Source organism: Vanellus vanellus, assembly GCF_965231255.1.
Source record: "Vanellus vanellus genome assembly, chromosome: 1".
NCBI lineage: Eukaryota > Metazoa > Chordata > Aves > Charadriiformes > Charadriidae > Vanellus > Vanellus vanellus.
In genome coordinates, this window is record NC_138905.1 from 145,382,808 (window position 1) to 145,410,188 (window position 27,381).

Consider the following 27,381-nt stretch of genomic DNA (forward strand, 5'->3'; position numbering starts at 1 on the left):
TTCCAAGACTCATCCATAGTCTCCTCCAGATGGTCTATGTATGTAACACTTGAAGTGGACTGACTTCATGCTGTACCTCATCATTTTGCTGACTCTTTCAGATCCTATTCTGAGACACCTAAGTCTTCATTGGTGTCTTAATCCTTTCACCTATGTGACACTCATCTTACAGAGCCTGAAATCCTGTTTCAGATCTGGCTTCAAGGGGTTAAGCTTTCAGAAAGAGACACCAACTCTGAGTTCCTCATTTTGAGGTGCTTATTAAAAGACACCTGAGTCTAATTTGCAGAAGTATTCACAGATCCAGATATAGTCAATAGAAATGTGGCTTTGAAACAGTAACATTTTCTGTAATGCCAAAAGCTCTTAGAAATCAAGTCCTAGGCAACTCAGGGGCCTCTGTGCCTCACTTTCCTGTTTGTAATACAGGGTTAAATAATCTTCATACTAGATTATGGCTGCAAAGAAAAAATTCTTGGGTTTTTGATGCTACAGCACTGGATGCCACAAAAATGCCCACAAATAAATTATTTATTTGGTATTGACAACAAGAGTTTGAACAGTGCACTGTACATAGGGCATTGTGTCACTCATTGAACAATGCGGAGAAAAGAGTCTAAACCTTTCTGATGGGGGTATTTTGCCTTTGGAAAATTGCTGGGAGGGCATTGGTTCCAACAAAGATCAAATGGAAAAGGGCAGGCTTAAACTTGTCCATTTTCCAGCCACCTGACTTGTGAAGTTTCTTGGCAGCTGGCTCTCTTCTGCTTGTGGACTTCCAGCTTTTCACTAGTAGGATCATTAAACTGCAAAGCAACCAGGGGAACTCGCTGATGAAATTCAGGCTCCCAGGCTCTTCAGCTGTTTATTTGTCCAGGCTGCTAGAGCTGTAACCCTCCTGAGGTGTACGAGCATTGGGAGTATTTTGGCAAGGAAGGAAAAGACATTTTCATTATGGACTCCTTCCCCTCCCCTCAATCCCAGCTGTCTGCAAAGCTGATGATCTCAGTTACTCAGTGCTTAAATAATCAGTGCAATGATCAGAGCTGTTGTGGTCTTTAGAAATACAGGGTTAGTGAAAAAGTTGGCAGCTTATCCATGATGGCAGCTAGCAGAAGTTGACTGCTAGTACAAGAATGTGAGACTGACCTGAGCAGGAGCAAGATCAAGCCCTCAAGTTGAACTAAACACTGCTTTACACATTTCATACGACATCTTTTTATAAGCCCAATTCGTGACCTAAATCTGTACGTACTTGTCAAAGAAAATATTTGGAACCCACTCTCACACGAAGACATGCCTTCTTAGTTACACGTTTCTCCCATTGGGCATAAAGATATCGTTAGCACCTCTAAGAGGATCAAGAATGAACTCATCACTGAGATGTTTCAGGTTCAGCATATGTTAAATGTTTGAGATTTGAAATTATATATACTTGTGAAAGCTTTTTTTCAGCTTTTTAAATGAAAAAAAATCCATCAACAACACTTCTCAGAGAAACTACCAGGACATGGTGCAGTTTTACATGTTATAGTGGGCTGATAGGTTTGCTCAACTCTATTTCTGGTAATGTTTGTGGGCTGTCTTACACGACTACATGAACCCCGACATGAGAGAGGCTGAGATCACAACCGATCTGAATATCAGCAACATAGATGGTTGGTCTACCCTCAGCTTGAAAATGTTGACACTGAGTGAGGTGAATTCTCAGCACCTCCCTGTTTTTGCTGCTGCAGTACTGCAAAAACGAACTTTGAAGTCTCTCACAGCAGTGCCTAGGGATCACTTTGTTATAAGGGGAACACCAGCATGTGCAAAGATTATTCCTATGCCAGTTAGCAGTAGGAGAGCAGAGAAAGGCAAATTGTACTACAGAAATACCAGCTGCTTTGATCGTGCCTGCTCTTCTGGCTGCTTTAACTTGTCTCTAGGACTAGAGTAGTCATGAGTGTAGAAGGAAAAATAGGTGTTCTGAAACATCTTTGCTTCTTCTAAAGAGCATGGGGGCACCTGGGGATTTGACTTCCTCATGTTTGTAATAAAAAAGGTAGTGTAGCAGCTTGCCATTGCCAACAATTTCACAGTTCAGACTAATGTGCTACAGGAGCTGCAAATGCTCCTCTACCCCCACCTGTCTCAGCAAATAAAAAAGTTCTCATCTCCCATATACCATCAGCTTAAACTTTTCAAGTAAATCTAAAAAAACCAAAATTAATAAGTAGGGGCTTGTTCACAAAGGACTGGCCAGAAATTCGAATTGTGCCAGGCGTTAGAAATAAAGTCATGCTTCTGTATCAAAGATAATTTGGTGTCCAGCCGTGGGCCCAAGAGAGCCAAATACTAAATGCTTTCGCTTCCTGTTGCCTTCAGCAGAAGATAAATGTATTCACTGGGTCTCAGCGCATTCATAAATTGGGTCTGTCATGTGTTGAGTCAAGCAGGATTTGGTGTAGGATTTGCAGACTGTTTTTTGTAACCACATGGAATACTCTGCCGTTTTTTCTGAGGTACAATCTTATTGCTTTGATCCCAGGCTGCAAAAGGGATGGGTGAGAGGCATTTTGAGCAGTTAGCGTGAGACTCACGGTGACATTTTCCCAAAAGGGGAGATAACACCAACAAGCTCTTCAGTGGCTCTGTGGGCAGTAGAAAACACTAGCTTATTTTCTTCCTAAAATTATGTGACTTGAGGTGGATTACTATATAGTGAACATTGTAATTGTTGTTACTGCACATATCTACAACCTTCTGAGTTATTATGACCATAATGCACAGAAAACCATATGCAGTTGCAGAAATCAGGGAAAAGAACTAAAAAACATTAGGTGGAATTATAAATGTTTGAACCCCAGGCTTTCATCCAATTGGCCAAATATTTTTATGCAATGCACAGAAACTTAGATAATCTTGCGACCTATACCCTTTATCAAATTTAGAGTTAACCAACACATTCACATTTATTGAGGGAAAGAGGGGAAATACAGACCTGTGAATATAGACCAGAGATCCTTTTCAAACAAAGCTGAACAGCAGCTGGGCTCAGTAGGTTTTGTTTTTGGATTTTGCTTATATTCTTGCTTCTAAATTAATGATAAAGTGAACAAGTGGAAGCGTTTGATGCCTGCTCTGGCTGACAGTCACCCAGGACTCTCACATTCCCTCCTGGATTCTCCCACATCACATCCTTCCCCTACAGATGAGGCCCCACGCTCATCCACAAACCTCATTTCTCAGGCAAGAAGGTGTATTGAAAACACAGAGTCTTTCACTTTTAAGTCCAAGCAGTCTATGCTGTTTCTGTGAACAGTATTTATTGTCTGGCTTATAGAAAGCATTGCCTGGTGCAGCATCTCTGTGCATGTTATCCCCACGGTGGTCCAAAGAGACATGGCCTTTGCCTTCCATTTCTGCAGCCCAGTGCTGCCGTGCCCTTTTACTTTCTTCTGGGAAGAAAACAAACATCAAAGTCTCCCCTGAAATAGATTCAGTCTGCGCTTTCTATGTCAACATTAATGTCTCAGTGCTCTCCTCCTCCGGACGAGAAATGTGCTGTAGAGACTATCTTGTGGGTGCATATTTCCTTTTCCAAGATCTGAGCCGAAGCTTAATTCTCTTGATGTGTAGCCATCAAAGGCAGTGAAGATAGACAACTCGCAGTGATGCTGGTAAATAAAAATCTTAAAGACTGTTACGTGCTGTCTTACTGCTTCATGCACAACCATTAAATGGCATTATACAGAAACAGAAAGTTAAGCTTGCAGCAATTAAACTACTAAATAGCTCTGAAGATCAAGATGAAATATTTTCAATTTTATATATATATTTATTTTATATTAGTTTTGTACATATTTATTTTGCTTATGCAACAAATTAATCCTAAAACATCCCTAAACTAAGTACTTTTCCACAATCACTCACACTGCTGAAACATGGTGCCATAGATTTTGGCAATGCCCTACGTACAGACAGTTGCAAATGACAGCACTTTTTTGAACACACATCTGCAAGACACAGACTTTAGTGTTAGGACTTTTTTTTCTATGTTAGGGCTACAAAGATTGTACTGCTGCTGAATCACTACTGTTAATGATGAAAAATGACAAGTGTTTCCCCAGTGGAGAGACAGCCAAATATCGTATCATTTTTAAAAAGCCAGCATAGCATTCTAAGATCAGAATTACAGACTATGTAAATGTTCTTTGCAAATCAGTTTGTATTTGTCTTTTTGACACTGACAAACACCCTTTTTGACACCCCCCAGAAAAAAACCAAACCAAACCAAACCAAACCAAACCAAACCAAAACAAAACATCTAGTTTGGGGCTCTTCTGTGCTGTTTATACACTCTGTTTAAAATGTTATCAAGTCTTTTTTCACTTTTTGTATGCTTAAAAGCAGATTGTTTCAACCACTACTTCCTTATTTCTCCTCCCTTCCTCTTAACTCTTTCATATACAATATTTTAGATACCCGTGCTTTTCTTCTTCGTTTACAGTCTATGAATAAGTTGATCTACGCATCTTCCCAACCAACTGGGATTATGAAAGCCAAGCAAACTTTCAGGTAGTTCTCATCAGAAAAGCAAGACCGGGTTGAAGAGGTGACAACAGTTTGGTAGGAGTGGGGTTTTGTCAGGCTTTTACCACCGAGAATCTCATGGACTTCTCATTCATCCTTCTAATAGTGTTTTATTTTGACAAGCCTACATCACACATTGCATCGGAAGTATCAGGATAGCTTGCTATCTGCTGCCACACAATACTGAAAATGACCCAATCATCTCTTAACTTTCCTTAAACCCCGTCCTTCACAGTGATGCATCCATATCCCCACTGATATGAGTTAGTCATACCAGCAATGACAGGATGTCACAAGAGATAGCTGAGGTCTCGTGCTGGGGTGAGGAGGTGTGTGTAAATGACTCTGTGCATGTCCCGTGAGCCCAGTTCTGTTAAAAAAGCATTAGGGTGGTCTCCGCTCTGAGGACAACCTGCCCGGTGTTGTAACTCCATGGGCCTGGATTTCATTTTCACTCAAGTCCTTTTCTCTGGCCTTAAAGCGGAGAAAACAGCTTCCTAGGTATCTTCCTCTGTAATTGTCCCTCTTAGTAGGTAATTGTAGTCAGTGTAAGCATAGGATCTTTATATTGTTATTCTCCCATCCCAGCCTGGGAAGGGGCGGGTAGTGTATATAAAGGACCTCAACAAGAGGTAGAGCAAGTAGATACCTATAGGCCTGTAAACCGACGCTCATCATCCGTCTCAAACAACCCAGGAAATCAGGTATGTTTGTGCAACAAGAAACAGCCCTACTTCACCCCTGCGTGTCAGGAGGGAAAGGAACACTCGCACTCCATCCAGTGATTTGTAGTGAAGGCACCATATCCGCCTGCCAGACTCACCCTCGTCCACCACCCCAAGTCCTTTATATCCAGACTACTCTGTCTGGAAGAATGCTACAGAAATGCAGAGTTGAGCCAGGTAGCTTTTCTCTGCTGAATGCCTTTCCTTGTCTGCTGAGACAGGATATACAGACAGGATATACAGACAGGACATCTGTTCTCAAGGAGTTTAGCAAGGGAAAATTTAAAATGTCTGTGGACATACCATGATCTGGGAAGACTGGGTAGCTGAGTGGCAGTACATACCTGCCAGGACTTTTGACCTAGAGAAAAGCCATTGGTATTGACGCAAAAGCAGGAAAAGCAAGTACTTTTACTTGACTGCTACTGAGGCTTACAATAGACAGTGCCGGCAATCCATGCAGCATGGGACTATGCTCATCAAGGGATGATTTAGCTGCACAAGCCAAGGAGACTCTTCTGGGAAAGGGGCACAATCCCAGAAGGCAGAGTAAGGCAAATGTGCATTCGTGGCTCACATTATATGCCCAATACCAGGCCTCTGTGTGTTCATATGTCTGAATGACTTGTTGGTATTCACCCCAACCTCACACTAAAGGAGAAAAGATTTCTTCACTGGTGGAATGTCTAACATCTGACCTTAATGCTTGCATTGAAAAAAAAGGCTTTAGGAGTCTAAATACTCCTTGTTGTCACTGGAAGGACTAAAACTGAAGACTGTGGTCTTCAACTGCCCAGCTTTTGCTTAGGGTGTCCAATATCAAAACTATGAAGCCCAATCACTAAGTGCTCAGAAGCACATATATCCTAATACCCAAGTCAGAGTGAAGGCCTGGAATGGTCCACAGTTGTGGAGTGGGGAAAGACTGCTCCTTGCCCTGTATCATTTTGAAGACGCAGTATACCATAAATAGTCAAAGCACTTATTGGAGACTTAATGGAATGGATCCTGCATGGGATACAGGCAGAAGAAAGGTGTAATGCCATGTGCCCTCTAATCCTGTGGATGCTTAGAGCACTCTCTGCAGGCTAGGGATGTTTACCTAATCTGATTGGAACCAACCATTCTTGCAGAAATGCATTAACCACCATGTTAAAGTTAGTTATCTGCAATTTATCTTTACTCTTGCACCTGAATTTGCTCCAGTTTGCATGGTACAACTGGGATGTAAAGTCCATGGGTGAGAAAAAAAGACTGTAGTGTTTTGTTCAGTACCTGAGAGGAGAAGACATCCAAACTGCTGTTCCTATTTCAATGTAATTTATATGTTTTATATGAAGTGACCAATAGAAAATCTTACTGCTCAGTGCGAGGTGTAGATTCAAATCTCATCACTCTGAAAAGAGAAATAAATTCATATCTCCCACAACCCCATTGAGTGATATCTGGAAAATGTGAACAGTACTGTTGGTGGTGGTTTGGATCCTTCCATTTTTTGTGAGATAAGACTGATGCAAACATCTTGTTCCAGGAGGAATTTCAGTCATAATACATGGTTGTAGCTAGAGGTCTCCTTGAAACCCTCAGCAAAGTGTCAAAAGCTGCAGCCTTCTCGGGGACCAAGGTGTTTCCTGCTGTCGAGCTTACTTGCTGCTTGGCGTCCTGGTTTTCTGGATCTCATTCTAAAATGCCTAATTGTGAGCCAACGAGGTATGGGACATCTCAGCTGGGGCCATGGAGACTCCTGGGCAGGCAGGTGTCTCTGTCTGCTTGTGTTTCTACAACCCGGAGTAGAGGAGATGTGGATGGTGGGTGCTCTAGGTTCTCTCTGTGGACTCACATTCTGTATTAACTGCCTCTAGGTGCTTGTTGCTTTCCTGTGTCTCTGCCTTTTTTTTTTTTTTTTTTGTGATTGAGCAAAACTAACCACAATCTCTTTTTATACCCAGTTTCTAAAGAAACTCTTCTAACTGGTTTTCAGCTGAACTGTGTGTTTCTTGAGCTTGACTAGTGACAAGAACAAGAGATCAGAAATCCAGTGCACAAAGTCATACCCTGTCTTTCATAATGTGAGGTATTCAGTCATTTGAGAACCAGAAAATGCTATTGTACTGCAGTTTGTGCAGATTTTTCCCCTTAGGATATTATTGCATTATTCTAATTTCAGCAGGAAAAAAACACTACCTTAAAGAAAGAATTTTCTGTTTTGGCAATTGATTTGGGAAGTCTCATTATTTGGGTATCCCAATTTAAGGTACAAGGAAGTGCTCAATTTAGAAAGAAAAATGTCTGAACACGGTTTTGACAAATTCAATCCCTTGAATGTGGCTTGAACTGGACATTCAAAAAGATGTCACAAAACCTCACCCATTCAAGAGCTTTCTGTCATAACTTCAGCATGATTCCATCAAGCTTACTTCATTGTTTTAAGAAGTCATTTAAAGGTTTGCAGGGATTATAGCATAAGAGATCTTGATGCTTTGTCTGGGAAAAACACAGTTAATGAACCATGAGAACAAGTCCACCGTTTCCAGTAAATTAATGTTAATTAATTGGATGAATACTTCCTGTAAAACTCGATACAGAACATATCTAACTTCTTGAGGCATTCTAGAAAAGAATGGAAAATCTTCTAAGTAAATGGGTAGCGTATAACAGCAAGAGTTTTCATCTTAGAGTAAGCATGCAAGTATGGTTTTTACAGATTGCTTCTTCAGTTAAATGAAAGCAGGCGCTACGCCGGCAATTTGAAAAGCCACTTGTTCTCTTTTTAACACTTGGAGCATTTACAAAGCAAGACACTAATATTTCTTAAACCATCATCAATGAGTTAACTGAGCAGTGCAAATACATTAGTATTATAAAAAAAAAAAAAGAAAATTAAGTCAGAGAATCAGAGTAGGAAAGTGACTTTTTAAAAGGCATTGAGCAAGTGAGAGAGCACTGGAATTGAAGCCAATCTGATTATCATCCTCAAGGACACACCTACAGTCTTGTCAACTCCCGTAAGAGTCCTGCTTCTTAATCACCTGTCTCTTGTTATTGCAAGGAGGCTTTTTCACAAAAAGATACAGAGAAGTCAATAACTTTTTCATCTTCTTATCGACATGGCTTTCTGCAGGAGTGATAATGAGGAAGTTCATTGGGGGTTTTGTCCTCAGCCCACTTCATCCCAGCACTTTGGAAGTGCTCTTGGAGTGCCAGGCCCATCCTTTTACACAGGCATGTTCAGCAAGTGGATCCTTACTCTAATCTAGAAGGTCACAGTCTTTTGGTTACCGTGCCATTGCGGAGAGGTCACTGACCTACTGATCTCCTGGTCAAAGTGTCATTGCTACTTTTTCATTGACAGTTTTGGCAGCAGGAGACAAGCTTTCTTTTGCTTTGGCTTTTACTGAAAGGTGCATGGAAACCTGTCAGGAATGCTACTGCTAAGGACTGATTCCTCAAAAATATTTGGATGTTTAGTTCCTTTTGAGGACTTAGGCCCAAATTAGCATCTTTCCCAAATATTGTTTTGCTGCAGGTGCTTAAAGAAACAAGAAAAAAGGGCAATAACTATGAGGCAAACAAAAGGCAAACATTTACTTAAATGTAAACTAGCTAGTTCTCACTCTACTTCTGTCAGATTATGAATTTGAGTATAGCAAGTAAGAAAAAGCAAGAATGAAGTACCATCCTATTATTCTTGAAGGCTGCAAAAGTTATTATTACATCTATAATTAAAATACAAACGGCAATGGCAAGGAGATGGCATGTGATGTGACCTAAAAATAGGAGATGAATATAAACACATGTTCAGCCTAAATAGTAGTCTGTCTTGTGATTACTGTGACCATTTCAAAATATTTCCTGTTGTGATTGTATAACCTTTAAAAAGAAAGGACAGGTTTTAGCTGATGAATTGCTATGTGTCTTCACTTTCTACTGGCCTTGGTAAAAAAAAATGATAGATTTCTTTTACATTAAAGAAACGGGTAAACAAAACAAAATAACAAGCTTAATTTTTTTTGTGTAGGGTAGTTTGTACAATGAGGTAACAGAATGCTCTAAAAACTATCAGTCTACTCAGTGCAAGCACAAGTAACTTTTATGCGTAATTTATAGTAGATATTAGAGAGATCTATAGAGATGGTGTGGGAGTGATGGGAGGTTTGAACTGAGGAAACCGCTTTTTAAATTTGTTTTTTGTGTTTGTGTGTGTAATTTTTTTTTAAGGGTTTCAGAGAATTGAAAGAGGAACCTGCACTAAGCAGCTAGTCCTAACTCGTACAAAACTTTCCCCACATCATGTGATGAAACGTCTTTTATCAGTGCACTCTTATCTTTGGTATCTGAGATTTTAGAGCACTATGCCTTTGCTTACCTGCATGGCTGGATGGATGGTACTAGAAGGGGCTGTGAGAACTTATTTTGCCTTTCCAGGCTCTTTTATGAAAATGTAATGCACAACCTTTACCAAACCAAATCCTCAAGAAAACAAATTTATTTTAAAGCTTAAAACTCTGCTTTTCTTTTCTTCCTCTCTCCCTCTCTGTATATGTGTATGACAATGTGGCAAAGCGAGGCAGAGAAACACGCACAGAAAAGAAAGGATACTAAAGCTGCTTTCCTGGAATTTACATTGTCTTCATGTTTTTATAAAGGACTTGCCGCGATGTTAAAATAAAAAGGACTTGTACCTCTTTCCTTCAGTTCCCTGAATGAGATTCAGAACACTGGCTTTTTCCATCATTTGCTTGCCAAACCACATTAAACCACTGTGGGCTGTAAGGCTCAGTGTCTACCACGGGCACCGGTGACTCCATCTCGCATGCCCTAACGGGCCTCTCCGCTGCCTGGGTGATGCCGCGTGGAGAGGCGCTCTGGCCACCACGCACACATACGTGCAGAAACCAGCCCCGCGTGATTTCAGCAGGGCTGGGGAGAGCCTAGGCTTGGCAGGTCTGTGGGATTACCCTGGGATAGCCCCGAGCCCCTCAACTTCCGATGAGCGAGCATGAGCCATGGGTCCCAAAACAGAGCTGGGAACTAAGTAGTGGCAAACATTAAATGACCTCCACTATTCTCAGAAAGAGAAGTGAGAAAGTAGTCGGTGCTGACCTTCCTTCACAGTGGGCAGGGGCACGGGTTGTGCTTTCAAAAGCGTCGTGTCGTCTCTACTCCCAGGAAGCTGAGGGCTTCCTCGGGGTTTCAGAAGAGAAGGTGGCTGCTGTGGGGGCTGTGACCACGTTTCAGCCACTGCCAAAGCATCAGGTGCCTGCCAGTGAAGGAGCTCCCAGTGGCAATTCTCCTTTGCGCTCTATGGCACTACAAGCGAATGAAAAAGGGAACCAAAACCTTTCGATAGGGAAGCCCTCACGAGAGCCCAGGCTTGCCGTTTTCTACCAAGTCTCATTTCTCATCAGATACTTCCATGTATTATGCATTTCTTTGGGGCCGATAAGGTGTATTTTTATGTTATATTGGTGCTAATAGATTAATCAGCTCCAGGGAAAGTTTTTAGTCGCCGGAAAGTGCTTCTCTGCACAGTTAGCTCACAAGAAGGCTCTCTGGTGCAGATTTAGTATGTGCTAACTGACTTCTCCCCACCAGCTCCAAGCACAGTTCAGCAGCCAGGACCATTGCAAGTAGGTGGGCTGCATGCCATCGCCCTGCTGAAGAAGCCCGATAGTGTGAGCACAGGCTGTCCCTGGCCGGCCCACCTCCACAGCAGAGAGGTCCCCAAGTGCGTGTGGTTTATTAGTACCAACCAACACTTGGGGTACCAACTAAGGGCCCTCTCTACCTTCAGTCAGAGCAGCTGCTCTTCTAGGGACAGGAGAAGGTGTTTTTAAGAGGAAAGGGGGTTCTTCATTTATATTAGAATTTCCTTTGGTATTTCTCCAAGACCTAATTCTGCACCCATGTAGCAAAGGGCCAGGCTCACCAGTAGGCTCCCCTCTCTGTCCCAAAGCAATAGCTGGGACAACCCAGTGCGTATCTGCCAACCAAGCACTTTAAGGATCCAGAAAAAACAAGTAAAGGAGAAGCTCTGTCTCCTTAGACACATCCACTAAACACAGGTAGGGTCAAACCTTACACTCAGACACAGAATATTATTTTTTTAATTAGGCAGCTGAAGTTGTAGAAATTCATTTGCAATAGGCTACAGGCCAAAGCTCTTGGGTGTCCTGAGGGGAGTGGGAGACCCCAGGTCGGTGCTCCTGCCACTATGGAGGCTCAGGATGTCAGAGGCCTGAGTCAAGAGCTGCTTCTCCTAGTCTTATGAGGAGGTCCCCTCTGGATCTTGAACGGGTGGTTTCCATGAGTCACACTTGTGGTGCCTGAACCCACATCTCACACCTCAGTGCATTTGCCCAGTTTGTTTAGGGGTGCTTGAAGGGTTTTGTTATTTCTGTATTGTTAGCTCTCACAGCTGTTTTTCTATCCCAAGTACGTTGCTGCCACTTTTACTATCCTCGTTATGTGATTGATGATACGGTCCTGCTGTTACAGCTTTCAGCCCATGAAAATTCCGTCTCATTTGTTGATGCAGCTGAATTGTTTACTGGATGTGACACAAAGCTTCCTGCAATACAATAGTACCCATCCTTCAGTGACACGGCCCATTTTGGCAGGGCTGTATCAGTATGTGCCCTGGACGTATCATTTCCAACACTTACTTTCTTTCATCAGACTTCTCAGATGCCTAAATTAGGTCAGATTCCCAGCTGAAAACCAGTGTACTCAGCCTTAGCATTTTTGCACTTTTTACATATCTGTAGAGACACAAATACCTTTTTTTTTTTTCTGGCTGTCTGTTTTACGTGATCTGCTTCGTACACTACACACATAAAAACTGTTTGTCTGGTTCCTTCCTGGACTATATTAATGCTTTTTCCTGTCCTTTTTTCTAAGAATACAGAGGATTTAATAACATTCCCACCCCTAAGTATGTGTCATCCTGAACCATATGCTTTTTTTGTGCCAGTTGGTTTTCTGTAGTATTTAATTTAAAAACTATAACCTTAACTTTTAGTTACAGAAGCCTTGCCCTGGCTTTGTTTAGGTCAAATCTTATTTTCCTGAATAGGCACCACCTGCACCAAACATTTCTTAGTACATTTATATCATTTTCCTATGCAACCATTTTCAAGTTACACACTGAAGCTGCAGGAATGCAGTACTATTTCAGAGCACATCACTTAGAGGACTCTCTAGGGCTCCTAACAACCCAAATTTTGCCTCCAAAGAACTGTCTCCTACTGCTCTATTGTTATTAGCATCTTATAAGACCATAAGTGTACCAATCTTCAAAACTGCCTTAGAGTTTGTCTTTATGTATCCTGTGAGTTTCACAGTCTTCATCTCCCACAGGCAGTTTTCACACAAACTGAAATACCTACAAAGCCCATAATCAGCTCCCCAAGGGCTAGAATTTCTCTCTTTTTTATCAGGTGATACGTTAATCTGTGCTACTGAAGGACCTCCCATCTGTAGGAGCTCTCTCTCCAGCTTGCTGTTCCTCTGTCAGTAAATGTCCGTCCTCCTCAGAAAAGCAGAGACTGCTCATCCGTGGTGGCACTGCTCCTTTATCATGTGCTTGAAAGTTTCTTCAGCGTATTTCTTTTCTGCCAGATTATTGCGTTCATTTTATTGTGTTAGTAGGTTTTAGCGGAACACGAGGGGTTTAATTTCCTTTTCCTTTTAAACTATATGGGTGAAGGGAAGAGTGGGGTCTTTTTTTGTTGTTTTGAATTGCCAAAGGGTGTTTTCTTTCCCTACACGTGAAGTCACACCACAGTCAAGTTCCTCTCTGCCGTGTAGACTCACTTTGAGAGCTCATGCCACCCAGGGGCCCCCTTCGTGCTCTGACAATGCCATATATTTTGCTTGAGGTTAGAACCCAGCCTCAGCTAAACCTCAGCTAAACCTCAGTAGTTTGATCCACAGCCAGGAGGTGATTAATTAAGGGCAATTAATTAGCTGTCACAGTATGTGGCACCTCACTGAAGACTGAGTCACACCAGACCTTATGTATATAGCTACATTTGGAATCATCTAAAGCTTGCATATAAATTTGTGGATTTGTTTTATGATAAAACATTAAAAGTTCTGAGTTCTCCAGTCTAGGGGTTAAGCTAAGCAAATTTCAGAAAACTAATGCAGTTTTGTGTAGTTGTCCTTGTCACTGCATTTCACAGACTTACAATACTTTTCCAGGTGGTTGAGTTTTAGGTGTTACCCTAAAAGGAAATTCTCTTTAAGACTGGCTGAACTCTGGAGCCCACATTTTTCTCTACAGTGTTTTGAACCTAGTGAAACTCAAATTTTAAATGTTGTCTAAGCACTTTTTACATTAGGACTTGGAGCTCCTTTACTGTAGGATTGCTTTCCTTTCATTTAAAGGTTTATACTAGTAACATTTAATGCCCCAATAGCTGAAATTTCACTTGTAGTCATGAAAAAAGGTTTAAAACCAGAAGAATGTTATCAATTGTAGCTATGCTACGAAACAAGAAATAATATTGTATATCATTACATTGATCATACAATAGAATACCATAAGATATATATCGTGCACATATATATGTACACACACACATATATATGATGAATCAGTAACACAGGCTAAAATATCATTCGATAAAAAAGAGAGAAAATCTTGCACTTGGGGTGTTGATTATGGGGTTTATAGGTATTTCAGTTTGTGGTACCACTGAAAAAAATATTTATAGCATACATATATCATATAAATTATTTTTAATCTATCATATTTATTATATTACATTATAACAGCATAATATTCTAATAATATCTCATACATAATATTTGTTTTACAAGTTGGTTAAATAAGAATGCTGACCTGTCCTCACGATGGCTTCCCACCTCTCCTTTACTTTGCTGGTGTACCCTGTCCTGAGGCGCTGCCTGCATCAGAATCACGCTAAGGCTGCTCTCACCTCATACCAGCCTGTGCCGCTTCCATGTGGTCACCATTTAAAATATCTCAGCTGTGTTTATTTACCTTAAGCATGTGGGCAAGCAGACAGCTCATGGCAGAGACAAAGTAGGGCGTAAGGTGGTAGTATATTGGCTGCAGTAATAGCATGTCCTGTGGTATACACTTTCTCACATGGTAACCTGGAGCTGTTCTGCAAAACTTTGTCCCAGAGCCATAAGCCAGCTCCTTTGTCTGTATGAGCGAAATCAAATGCATAGAGTGGCTGATGAGATATGGATTCATACCTTCGCTTACATTGCAAGAATGTGTTGTCTTGCCCATACGCTTAAAAATAGCAGACCACAGATAAATGTAGTAGAAGAGATTGTGAGATACAGACTTTTTACAAATGGAATACCCAGAATTAGCTCTATTAAGTTGGAGCTAAATGCCAAGGTCATAAAAATTCTAGTTTAGACACTAATTTGTAGTGCACAGGTCAATAAATAACACCCTTCAAAGCACAGCATCTTCACGTTCATTATTTTTTCTCGAGGTGGCAAGATTCCTGTAATGATTTCCAGAGCAGCGATGATCCAGATATCTCAGGGCATCTTGCTAGCAATAAAGAGGAACTCAAGCAAAGCCAATAACAAGCTGTTGCAATGTATTGTCTGTTAATAAGAGCGGAGACTCCCTCCCCCAACAAAACCGTCTGCAGACCATGTTTAACTTCTGCCTGTGGTTATTTCATAGGTAACATTCAAATAATAATATATTAGCATAAATCTTGACTACAGTTAGGGCACTTACATACTTCTCAATGCAGAAAGAGTGTGTTAGACAAGGATAGAATGCAATTTTTGTCTTATTTATGCATTTAAGTTACCTAAATGCAGTGAGGACTTGAGAGGAAGACCAAAGCCTGAATGCGAGGCACTTAAAGTTTGGTGCAGCTGAAGAGCTGAACTTTGGCCTACTCTCTCACCTGCACTCGAGGACTTTCAGAAGAATGAAACAATAGCAGATGTGGTTTCAGGGTGCTATTCCTGTTGCATCTCTTTGTATTAGTGTAATAGCTCAAGTAGTCACAAAGAAACTGAACAAGAGGTGAGGCTTTTATTAGAAACATATTTCTTTTCTTCCCATTTTATAATCTCCACTTCTTGTACATTACCAGTCATACCTCTAACTGGTATCAAATTGCCAAACTGAAGAGAAGTCAGGAAAAAAGGGGTAAGTCGTCAGTCAGGGAAAAATTAATAACAATTTTGTTGGCTCTTTCTTTTTCCTTTGTGTGCATATATTGCGCTGCTTTTAAAACTAGGTCATACAGTATATCTGCTCCTGTCGTTAGCTATTTCTGAGGTTCCTGTTACCTGTGCACTGTGCCTTTGGGTACATCTGCTCAGCACTGTTCAGGCCCGTGTGAATTTATACTGTGCCCCGTTCCAGCCAGAAGCAGCGCAGCTGCCGTTATCGATGCTCAACGTTAAGCCGTGAGCTTTTGCAGAGAAGCCAACTTTCAGTTCTTTCAGCATGTGAATGAAGTGAGTTTGCATGAGGTGAGGTGGTCAGGGTGAGCTGGCTTCTACCCGCCGAGCAAAGAGCTCTGAGGTGCCGTGCACACAGAGCTGCCGCAGGCGTCACTGGGAGTTGCGTGAATACCAGAGTTGCAGGACTGGTCCCGAGATAAACGAACCCTGGTCATGCCACCCGGGCTCTGTAGCGGTAATGCATGTGCCTGAAGTTGCTCCTCTCAACACAGATGCAGGTGATACATGGCTGTCCTGGTAACACATGCCCTGATCATGACATGACTATAAGTAAAAGGCAGAATCAGACAGGGTACCCCATGATTGTAGCTTAAATACTATTGACTGCTGATGGCAACGTTTAAAAAATGAAGAAACTTTCTCTAGCAGAGAATCACAACCACTTTTAAGACCATATAGATGGGCAACTGAACATCACTCAGGAAAAATACAGCGATATATAGCTCAGCAGTACAGATACGATTCAGGGTTCACGCTCAGAGCTGTGACAATAAGCAGTAAGAGAAACTGTGCAAAGGAAAGAGTGGTGACAGTGCAAGATTTCTCATGGAGATGACCCGAGGTGGGCCCCAAACACTCCTTCCTTCGGGCAAGGCTGGGAAGCATTGTCCAAAGTGCCAGGGAATGAGGAGACACCCAGGCCGCTGACACGTTTCCCACTGCCTTGGATTGCATACATGGCTGCCTGCTGTCCCTTCGTCAGCCCAGGCACACCAATACACTTGGTCAACTCTTTTCAGTGGGTGTTCACAGGGTGTCCAGGGGTACAAAAGAGCTTTCAGCAGCCCAGCTTTTGTATCAAAGCCTTCCAGTAAGAGGCACAGCTTGACAGGAAGCAAGGCTCATTCTTTCTATATATCTAGCTCTTCTGGCCCTTTCAGGAGCAGAGAATTAGATTCACGAGAAAACTGCCAAGCACATGTCAGTTTAGCTCCTACAGAGCCCCTGGTCTCATGTATTTTTCAGCCAAGACTGTTTTCACTGGTGCTGATGTGAGAATCACTTCTAACTGGTGTGTGAGCTAGGAGAACGCCCAGTCTGCCAGGAGTCTGCCACCAGCACATTGCAGAAGGCGTCTGGGGAGAGAGCAGATCAGTCGGTCCTGTAGATGGGCTGTCAATAAAGGCTAAACGAGATGTGCTGAGCAAGTACAGCAGCAGGATCAACAGAAGACAAAATAATTTTTATTCTGAGTCCCAGCTGTGGCATCTTTGCTACACAAACAGTTTTACAATTACACAAGACTGACTGTGGGTTTTGACACACAGGTGGAAGCCGTCGGGTACAGGTAAAACCATGAGTTTGGCCCTATTCTGTGCCAATTCATTTTCACATGGAAGCTGGCCTGGTCATTTTAAAGTGGCAGCTGAGCATTCCAAGTGTGAAAGGGGACAATTATGTTTTAGTGGACTAGTTCAGATTTTGGCAGATTCCAGGCAATTACGAGCCTCCAGGAAAGCAGGATCTGAATCAACGGGATGTTTAAAATGGGCTGGATTCAGCTTCAGACACCTGCATTTACAATGGAAGTGACTATATATGAGTCTGTTACAGTCACTGGAGATCCGCCCAGTACAGTCAGTGACATGCACACTTTCCAACTCACCCTAAAATAGACACTTAGATTTCTACGGATGCTAAATCCACGGCTGTAGCAAAGACCAAGCAAAAAGGGTGCCAGCTATACCCAAATCCTGCTACTAATCCAGAGCTACTGCTCTGGAAAGAGAGTTGCATATTCATATAGATCTTACTTAACAAGAGGAGTAATAATTTAGCCTGTATTCACAAGTTGTTTGGATCCAGCATGGGATTTTGGGGGACATATCTGTTTATCTAGGAGGTCGTAAGAGGTTTTGTACATACTGAGACCAACTGGTGGAAGTAGGGAAAGAAGGTCTATCTGAAGACAGCCTACATGCACACTCAAGTTCTTTGATTCAATCCTAACAATACTGCTTCCAATTTCTGGCCCCAGTATGTTACATGAATATTAGAATTACCCTACATTCTTTGCGCAAAACATTTCCCCAAACCATGTCCAATTATCCTTTCAGCTACATCTGCAAATATTGGTTGACCGTCCTGTTTATGGACTCCATCATGTGTTAAATCAATCAAGAGCTACAGACTGTCATATCCTTAGCGCAAGTGCAAGAAAAAATGACGTGTGAGCTTTTTTGCCTTTTTCTTTTCTAATCTCTAAAGATTATCTTAAAAAACACGCATGCAGCTCTACCTCAATTCCTTTGTGGACTGAACAGGAGAGGAAATATTCAAAAAGAGTTTCACAGAAAAGAGAGATGAAAAGATCAAAAGTACAGATTTCAAATAGAATAGATATATATACACACACATATGCTTACATGTGTGTGTATATATATATATATACATATACATTTATTTTTGCTCTAAAATGCCAATCAGACAATACAGATTCAATATAAGACCATCAAGCTTTGGGAAGACTGAGGGATTCTCTTCTGGGAATCTGTCATATTGTCTACCGCAAACACCTTGTGCCAACAAACTGTTATGTCTTTTCCTGGGATTTGAGGTCAGAAAAGAAATGACTGACTATACTTTTTCCTCTGACTTTCACAACAGCTATGTGAGGCAATTACTTGTAGTAGGAAGTAATTGCCGACCGGAACTCATCGTCTGTCAATCCTGGCCATAGATAATATTTGAAAGATTTAAAGTTATAAAGGAAATCAGTTCATGTGTTATTTAAATTTAGACTTGATTGGCCACTTTCTGTGGTCAAAGTTCTATAAAAACATAAATCTTCACCGTCTTGCCATAACCCAAGGGAAGGCTACCTGCAGGAGGGTCTTTTGGTGCAGGAGAACTCCACAGTACCCAGGATGTCTTCCAGAATGGTTAAAAGGAGCTTTGCAAGCTGTTTGTCAATGACCATGCACCATCTGACAAAAACTGTGGTCTAATGAAGTCAAGGTTCCCCACCAGGCGTCAGCAATATTTCAGCAACTGCTTGCACGCATGCTCTTCCTCCATGATAAGTGCAAGATAGCATCATTTCACCAAGAGGCACGTTACCTTGTGCTGTTGGGAAATAAGAGCGTGCACATGGGCAGCGGCCGCAGAAGAGTGCAAGCCCTGTAGAATTAATTCCTCAGCTGTTATGTTGAATTCTTAAAGAGGGTTGCCTTAGCTTTGCTAATCCTTTTAAAAATATCAGACTTGAAAAAATTAACCTTACAAAGTCTGTGTATGTAGGAAAGACCAACATATATATATATACACATACATGTATATAAAATATTCTAGCTATTAGCCCGTAAACTGGAACATCTTTAAATCCATTTGGGGATGCTGACTCTGACTGAACTTTAAAGCAGCCTAGAAAATATATCAGTGGAGTTACACAAGTTGGGTTTCAATTGACCTAAGTTTTGGTCACAGAATTTTTTAAAGCTGACTTGCTTTGGACAACCTGGTCTAGTGGGAGGTGTCCCTGCCTATGGCAGGGGGGTTGGAACTCGATGATCTTCCAGGTCCCTTCCAAACTAAACCATTCTGTGATTCCGTGATTCTATGACTGTCTTGCACACCAATAAAGAAAAGTGCAAACGGCTTCATTTTGTACTGTAACTGGCACATAAAGTCATAGAATCACGATTCAGATGCAGAGAGGGTTTTGTCAATACTGGCTCACAGCCTTACTGTTTCCATAAACCTGACTACTGCATAAATGAACTTTTTAAAGACTGCATTGACTAATTTCACTCCGAACGGGGTTATTGGCACAGATGATAGCGGCTGTGTTTATGGGACTCTTATCTAAATTAGGATGAATGTTGCTAACACCAGCACAGAATCCTGACTTTGCTACTTTACGGTTAGCAAAGGTGAAGGTTCAAGCGAACTAAAATTCAGCTATCAGCAAAACTGCATAGTCCAGGGCAGACACAGGAAATGTAAAGGTAGCTATGTACAATTAATTTTACTACTTACCAAGTTCTGAAGAATCGCTACAGTATTTCCTTTTGATGTTTCTTTGTTTCTCACCTGTATGTTTAGATATCACACTTGGTAAGATTTCTTGAGCTAAATCTGGGAAACCGCCCACTTGCACTCTCTCAAGCTGGAGAAGAGAAGTACTCTCTAACAGGCAGAAATGATAGGATTGTTTTTCTTCGCTTTTGAATAAAGCTGCTTTGTCTAGATTGATATAGCTAACAAGCTCAACAGGCATTTACCCCTCACCACACTAAACCTGGCAATGCTTCTACATTTTCGTATTGAAAATATAGAGGGTTTTTTTTTATCTCTCAATGTGAAATTCTTGTGGAGAGAAGACTCTCTTGTTTTACCTTGCCCTAACTATTTGAGGTCAGAGCTATAACCACCATAGGGTTTACTTTGTCTAGGTGTACTGAGATAAAGACTGACGTCTGTCTCTGCAAGAGTTTTTGATTAATATAGTGATTATAATGTAACCCTTTCATTGTAAAAAACATGCCATCTTTTGCAGTGAAGGCATACATATGGTTTCGTTATGTCCTTTATCTGAATAATCTTTGGTGAAAAATAAGAAATAAAGAACAGTTTTATTTTTCTCAAGCTTAATTTCATAGAAGGTCAGGAATATTGCAGCTAGTTAGATGTTTTCAGGTTTGTTTTGTTGGCTCAGAAATACTTGTACACGCAAGTGCACCGAGGGTAGAAGTCTCATTTCCCAAATATATTTACTCTTAAAAGAAGATAAGCTAAAGCCTAATGTGAAATAATGCCTTTATGATAACATAACTACAGGCTCAGCAACAGTTTCTGATCTTTGCAATAACGATACTCAGAACAAACCAACAGAAACAAACAAAAAAAAAGAAATCGGCAAAAAGAACAGGGAAGGCCCAATACAAAGAAGTTTCTTAGGAGACTTGGGTTCAAATTTTGACTGAGTGAACCAAACCCTCGGCTTTTAGAGATGTAGAGATGTAACCCTACAAGCTAAAATTTGCATGAAAGTTTATTGCAAGGGTGAGAAAGAACCATCCAGACAAAACCTGCAACCTCTTTCGGTAAAGCCCGTGTTCAGTTTAAGGAACACGCGATCAGAGATGCGCTCATTTACATTCCTCAGTTTGGTGAACTTGAACATTTGCAGAAGTGTTTCTCTGAATTGCACCAATGATGCTTTAGGAACGATAACTGAGATATGTCACAAAAGGGCACTTTTTCTTCTTGTTCCTCTATTAAAACCCCTTACTCTACCTAAATATCAAAGTCTTTGTCACTTTTCCCCCAACTGAAGGTGGCTGGCTCCTGGCCCTTGGTTTCCTGTCTCCTTCTCCGCATCATACTTGGTCTACAATAGAAATTAAATGTCTGTTTTCTGTGCTTGTCTAACTTTCTTTCATCTCACTAGCAATTCAGACAGTCCAGGAGGGGTTGAGTCCCCAGCAGGAACACTGCACACAGAGGATCCTTAAGTTTTCAGCAATTTTAGTTTCATTTAGGTAGACATAAACTATCCTAACCCTTTAGCTGTTATTACTGCTTTGTAATAGTATCAAACTGAGCAAGTAAAAAATAATAATAAAAAATTTTTAAAAATGCAGTCTTTGAGAAAAAAATATACATTCTTCAACCACATTTGCATTGATTAAAAACTGTTAATATGACTGCACTAAGACCTTACAATAAAATCTGTCCTTTCATTTTACTTCATTCTGAATCTGTTTGCAATTGAGTTGAAATTGCATTTCAGTTGGTTTTCCTGTAATCTGAAATATGCCATCCTACATTCTTCAGCTGGAAGGGTGTCTTTCCAAAAGTGCAACAGTATCAAAGAATTTATGAAATAAGATGCTTTTGTTCTACACAATAGTGCTGAACCAAAATTTATAAAACAGAAGTGATTTTGGAAGGCTTTCTGCTGCGTGATATGCTTTGAGATTTATTTTTCCATCTCAAATCACAAAACAAATCACAAAACTTTTTATAAATGGTAATTCTGTTTTTCAGTTGGCTCACAGGCTTCTCAGTCTTTTTCACAGGTGCACTTGACATCGACAACAGGAAGAGAATAGATGTAAGAGAGGAAACATATCAGTTTTATTTAGTAGTCCCCTAAAAAGAAAGTAGACACATCTCTAATGTTAGTCTTCCATGGCAAAGAAATAACACAATCCTCTTCTGTTTTTTTTACTGTTTGACTTTCAGTATACCCTTTAATGTTTTATTTGTCGCATTTTGTCAACTGAAGGGAAAGGAATCACCATTCCTATCAAAAAGGCAGTAAGCAGCTGTCACCTTTGCTTACAGTTACAGCTCGGATGAAAACCTGGTGTTACTGAATTTCCAGGTGAGGTTTCTGTGCAGAGTGCCATAAGCCAGAAGCAAAAAAATCATACCTGGATTTAGCGAGGGTTACTCCAGAGGCTGTAGGTGCTCTTAGTACCCAATATAAAACTAAAATACATTCATCCACTAAATATTTCAGAAATGAGGTAAGCAGAAAAGCTTAACATTTCTCCTTCTATATCAGATGTTTGAAGACTGATGTAAATGGCAATGAGACTGGATCTTCTCACTTGAAGAATCCTCATTGAGTTTTTGTCTTTGTCTACCTGTATGTCCATCTGTCTATTGCAGTTTAAATATAGCTGTCTCCAAAATAAAATCAAAATCGTGTCTTTCTAACAGGGATATTTGTGTAACAGAACTATATTTTTACAGATTATGCATATGAAACCTTAGCTGAGGGTTGATGTTTTAAAATTATCCCGCAGTAAAGTTTCCCTTGCAGAGAACCCATGCAAGCTCCACTGATTTAAATTGTGTTGGAAACCTGAAATTGAAAGGAAGCAACTCATAAAATGTAAGGGGAATCTAATTCTAATCCTCATAAAGATTACTTTCTCGGTTGATTTATGACATTTTCAAGTTAAACCACAAGACGCAGACAGAGACTGTGGTTGCCATGGGGGAAGGACATAAAGTTACCCTAAACAAGCGGAAAACATAAATACAGCATTAACTAAACCCAAATAGACAAGATAATGGGAGAGGTAAAGTACATTGAAATTCTATATTGTGGTTCCAGCAGCTTAACCAGGCATCTAAAAAGTAAAGCATCACAAGTAAGGGTTGACTCAGGACAGGAATTTCTGCTGGCCCAGGCTTTCCTGAACAAGGAATTCAGGATTAGAGCCCCAGAAGGATTTGGCAGAATGAAAGGCAAAATTACGAGGAGGATTTTCTGTACTCTTCATTTTTCTTTTGCTCCTTGTGATGGACATCTTCCTTTTTGAAAACCATGCCAAGGGGACCTACCCTTTTTGGAGAGCTCTTGTAGGTACCCAATCACAAGGTTTGGTGCCTTTCAACAGCTATTCAAGAGATGCCTAAATCTAGGAGGCACTGGTGTTTTACTGAAGGTAGTGTTCCACAAGTGGGTAAAATTTGCCGGTAGCAAATGTCAATCCTGACATTGTTTTGCATACTGCAGCATCTATGTGTGCATCTTTTTATCGCTTTCTTATCAGGATATGCTCTCAGAAAAAGCAAGTTTAGAAGAAAATACATTTGTGATTTGCCCTGACACAAAACCAAATGTAGGAGATCTTCAGTAGCTTTATTGTGAATCACCAGTGTGGCAGATTTAATGGAAATTTTCACCTATACTCCTACTTCCCAAGTATGTACAATTTCTATAGGAATAGTGTCTAGGGGTGAGATCCCTTAGCCTGTGAGAGCAAATATTTGTCACTTGCAAAGGCTTATTATTAGACCTCTGTAGATACTTCGATATAGATAATTTTTTTCTATTAGTTTTGGGAAGTTTAGTGTTGTTAGGCACAAATGGGTGCCACTTGGGAAGGATTTTTGAGGCAACAGATTTCATGAATAGGTATTTTCTGTGGTAAGTCATAGATAGAAGAGTTGAAATAGCATTAAGGGCTTTTTCCAAGAGCTTTGCGTCAGTGAGTACTTTTTCAAGTCCCCCTGAAAACTGAAGAGTTAGTTTCATTCTTGACATAGCTCCGCTGACAAGAACAGAATTTCATCTGCAATGGCTTTGGCCCAAAGGGTTTTCTGCAGTTGTGATCATGTGATGTGCTCATTAGTTGGAACATGTTTTCTCTATGTTGTGTGCATGATATATTAGGAACACATCTGACTTCTTTGCAACTCCTGTTTTCTTGTGCCTTTTTCTGGGCTTCCAACAGCTCAGCGAGAAGGTCCTGAAAGCCTGGCGACATTAGTTAACATCACTTGTTTGATACTGACTCTCACTACTTCTGAATATTTTTAGCTGACATTTGAAGCACTATGTCAAATTGATCAAATCAAGAAATAACAGAAATAAGCCCCCACTGAGCTTCTTGCTGCTGTAGTTGTGCTTTTTCTGGATCTGCACTCAGTTTATTTTGAGAGTTGAGTATCTCTACTGCACTAGAGCCTTCAGCAGAGACTTCACCTTTGCCAGGTTTCAGGAACCATCAACAGCTATTTTGTGAAAGGTCTAGCAAGTTATTCAGTAAGAGCCTCTGTCAGAAATCACAGGTTTTGTCAGAATGGTTATTTCCAGCTGGAGTTAGCTAGCACCGAGTGCGAACCTCTCTGAGGAACTGACCTGTTACGCTGCTCACAGGTTATGACCACAGAATTAAATTAAAGGTCTTATTTAACTAGATCTGAGGTTAAGTGACACCAATTGACTGGCACCTACATTTCTTTTTAATCTAACCTCCTACAGCAGGTGTATCTTGCAAAGAGACGCTTGGATTAAACAGTGCAGGTGATCACAGTCCCTGAGTAGCAGCGTGTGCCTGAACCTATTCTCTGCCCCTCTTTTATTAAACAGCACAGATGTGCCCAGAGTTATAGGCTGGCTTGGCCTGACACCCTTTCCAGGCCCCTGTTGCCACTCTTCACAGAACTTAGTGTTGCTCTACCTGCTGCCTTTCTGGTCATTCATTGCCATTTCTTCACTTCTTCGACCCCGTTCTTTTGTGAAACTGCATCCTTGTACTTGCAGCTTGATGAAAGTCAACCCACGTGCCTGTAGCACACCAAGGCATTAGTTCTTGCTTGTGGCTGCTAAATGCTTCTACACTGTATAAAATAAAAAAGCTAAACCATAAGCTACTGTGTCTGCCAAGAAACGTCTATATAGGCCAGACAGTGAAAGCATGGTTTTGCTTTGCATGCTGCAAAACTGAAACTAGTTTTGCAGAATTACAGGTGATGCCAGTAATACAGCTGCCAACAGAACATTTTTTAATAACTTATATCTTGCAGAAAATCAAACTCGATAGCTTTTCTTTTTGTTAGAAGAAGGCTTTTTACTTCTTAAGCTTGGTCCCTTCAGCCTGTCAACCAGGCCAAGCAACTGCAATCTGTCCCTGGTTCTTGATTATACATGGTGTTTTCCTTACATTCTCTTTATATAATGAATATATCAAGAATAATTGATTGCATGTTCTCCTTTTCCCAATTGAAAAAAAAAAAATATATATCCAGCACTTACTTGGAATGGATCACTGTTTAGCTGGGGTGGGGTGGAAGTCAGAAAATATTGTGTATTACAAGAAGCAAGTTCATGATATCTAGAATAAATAGGATGGATTTAGCTCATGGAGATCCTATGGCATAGTGTTCTCAGGCAAGCCATCAATTTAATTTCAATTTGTGATATGTGATTTTCTTTACGTTACAATAACATAAGAGGTGTGATAACATATAGACTGCAAAAAGTATCAGAAAGCCATTCAGCAAGGAAAAAGTAGCTATTCAAAGCTAGGAAAAAGTGAGACTGGTAAAACATTGCCATGATTCGGAGGGAGGAGAGTTTTCAGGAGATAATTTTAATGGATTCCATTCATTCAGTGATAATCTGTCAAACTACATAGGGCTTTTTCTTAGTTTGATAAGTAGAAGTATGTTCTTAATTTCTGTTTTGATATACTTTTTTTCTCTTTTGACTTTTTCCTCTAGGTTTTTAAGCCAAGTCTTCATGATATGATCCAGCTCGCTCATAGGGACCAACAACCCCCTTGTGAATAATGGTTAAAAACGGATCCCACCTGGACGTTGAAACGCTGGCAATGCTCCAGAATAAAGCTATCTCCATCACCCTCCCAGTTGTGTATTCAGTGGTGGCTATGATTAGTATCCCTGGCAACTTGTTCTCGCTTTGGGTGCTCTGCTGGCACATCAAACCCAAAACACCTTCTGTTATCTTCATGATCAACCTGAGCATCACAGATCTCATGCTGGCCAGCTGCTTTCCCTTCCAGATTTCTTATCACATCCAAAACAATCACTGGAGCTTTGGCAAAACTCTTTGCAGCCTCGTGACTGTGATGTTCTACTCCAACATGTATTCTTCCATACTGACCATGACCTGTATCAGCATCGAGCGGTACATGGGTGTGGTATATCCCATGAAGTTGATCAAGTGGAGAAGAAAAAGATACGCCCTGGCTGCCTGCCTCGGTATGTGGATTTTCTTGCTACTAGCCTTCTACCCACTGGAAAGCACAGATCTGACCTATGAAGTGAAAGAACTGGGGATTATAACGTGTTTTGACGTCCTCAAATGGGATATGCTGCCCAACTTCGCAGCCTGGGTAGCCTTTCTCCTCACACTATTTGTTGTGCTCTTCCTGATCCCTTTCGTTGTAACAGTTGGATGCTATATTGGCACCATTCGGAAGCTTATTCAGACATCGAACAGATATGGTAACAGGCAGAAGACAAGATCCATATACCTAGCGATGATAGTCCTTCTGGTATTCATCACTTGCTTTGCCCCAAATAACTTTATCCTACTTGTGCATATGATCATCCGCCTGTTTTATGGCAGGAGTTTGTACCCTGCTTACAAGCTCACCTTGTGCCTCAGTTGCCTCAACAACTGCATAGATCCCTTCATTTATTATTTTGCATCCAAAGAATTTTACCAGAAATTCATGCAAGTGTTTCGCCCTAAGGTACTGCTCAGTGACAGTTTGGAAAACAGAAGGGAAAGCTTGTTCTCTGGCAGGACCATGTCTGCCAGGTCAATGTCAAGCGGACCTATGGATGGGTTAGAGGGAGTAAAGGTCTATTTGCAAAGGCAGGAAAGTGTTTTTTAGCCTTAGGCATCCCCAGAAGAAAGAGATCCATGAGTAGACACAGAAAATATTTCTTTTTGAATGGCTACCCTCCAAATACTTTGCTCCAATGAGAGAACTCAAGCCATACCTACATTGCACATCCTACTTCAGTACTTTCTGGTAAGAAATGGAAGCGTTAAAGGAACTGAGTTTATTCAAGAAGGCACTGAAGCAAACCCAATGTTGACAATTAGAGGGTGTCCTGGAATTAGTCCTACTGTATGAAACCAAGGGATAAATTTAGAACAAAAATTACTTTCAGGTTGTACAATCTCAGTGTTTAACCAAAGGTTTATGATTCTCAGTGAATGTGAAATATTACTGTATATGAATTAAAGCATACACTGAAGTTGGATTTGGGGTAGGAGAGTTATTTTTCTATGCAATATCTGCTGTGGTTTTGTTTTGTTTTGTTTCTTTTTTTTTAATGTATTGCTTTCTCTCATCGTATTTCTATAAAAGAA

At 40.8% G+C, this 27,381-nt stretch overlaps 1 protein-coding gene across 1 annotated transcript in view; it reads left to right on the forward strand.

Moving 5' to 3' along the window:
* P2RY8 (P2Y receptor family member 8) overlaps window positions 1-27,381 on the forward strand; it is a 33,577-nt gene extending 6,196 nt beyond the window's left edge. Inside the window, exon 3 of the mRNA XM_082486313.1 lies at window positions 25,755-27,381. Within this exon, the coding sequence (XP_082342439.1) occupies window positions 25,823-26,896 (1,074 nt within the window). The 5' untranslated portion in view covers window positions 25,755-25,822 and the 3' untranslated portion in view covers window positions 26,897-27,381. The remainder of the gene's footprint in view (window positions 1-25,754) is intronic.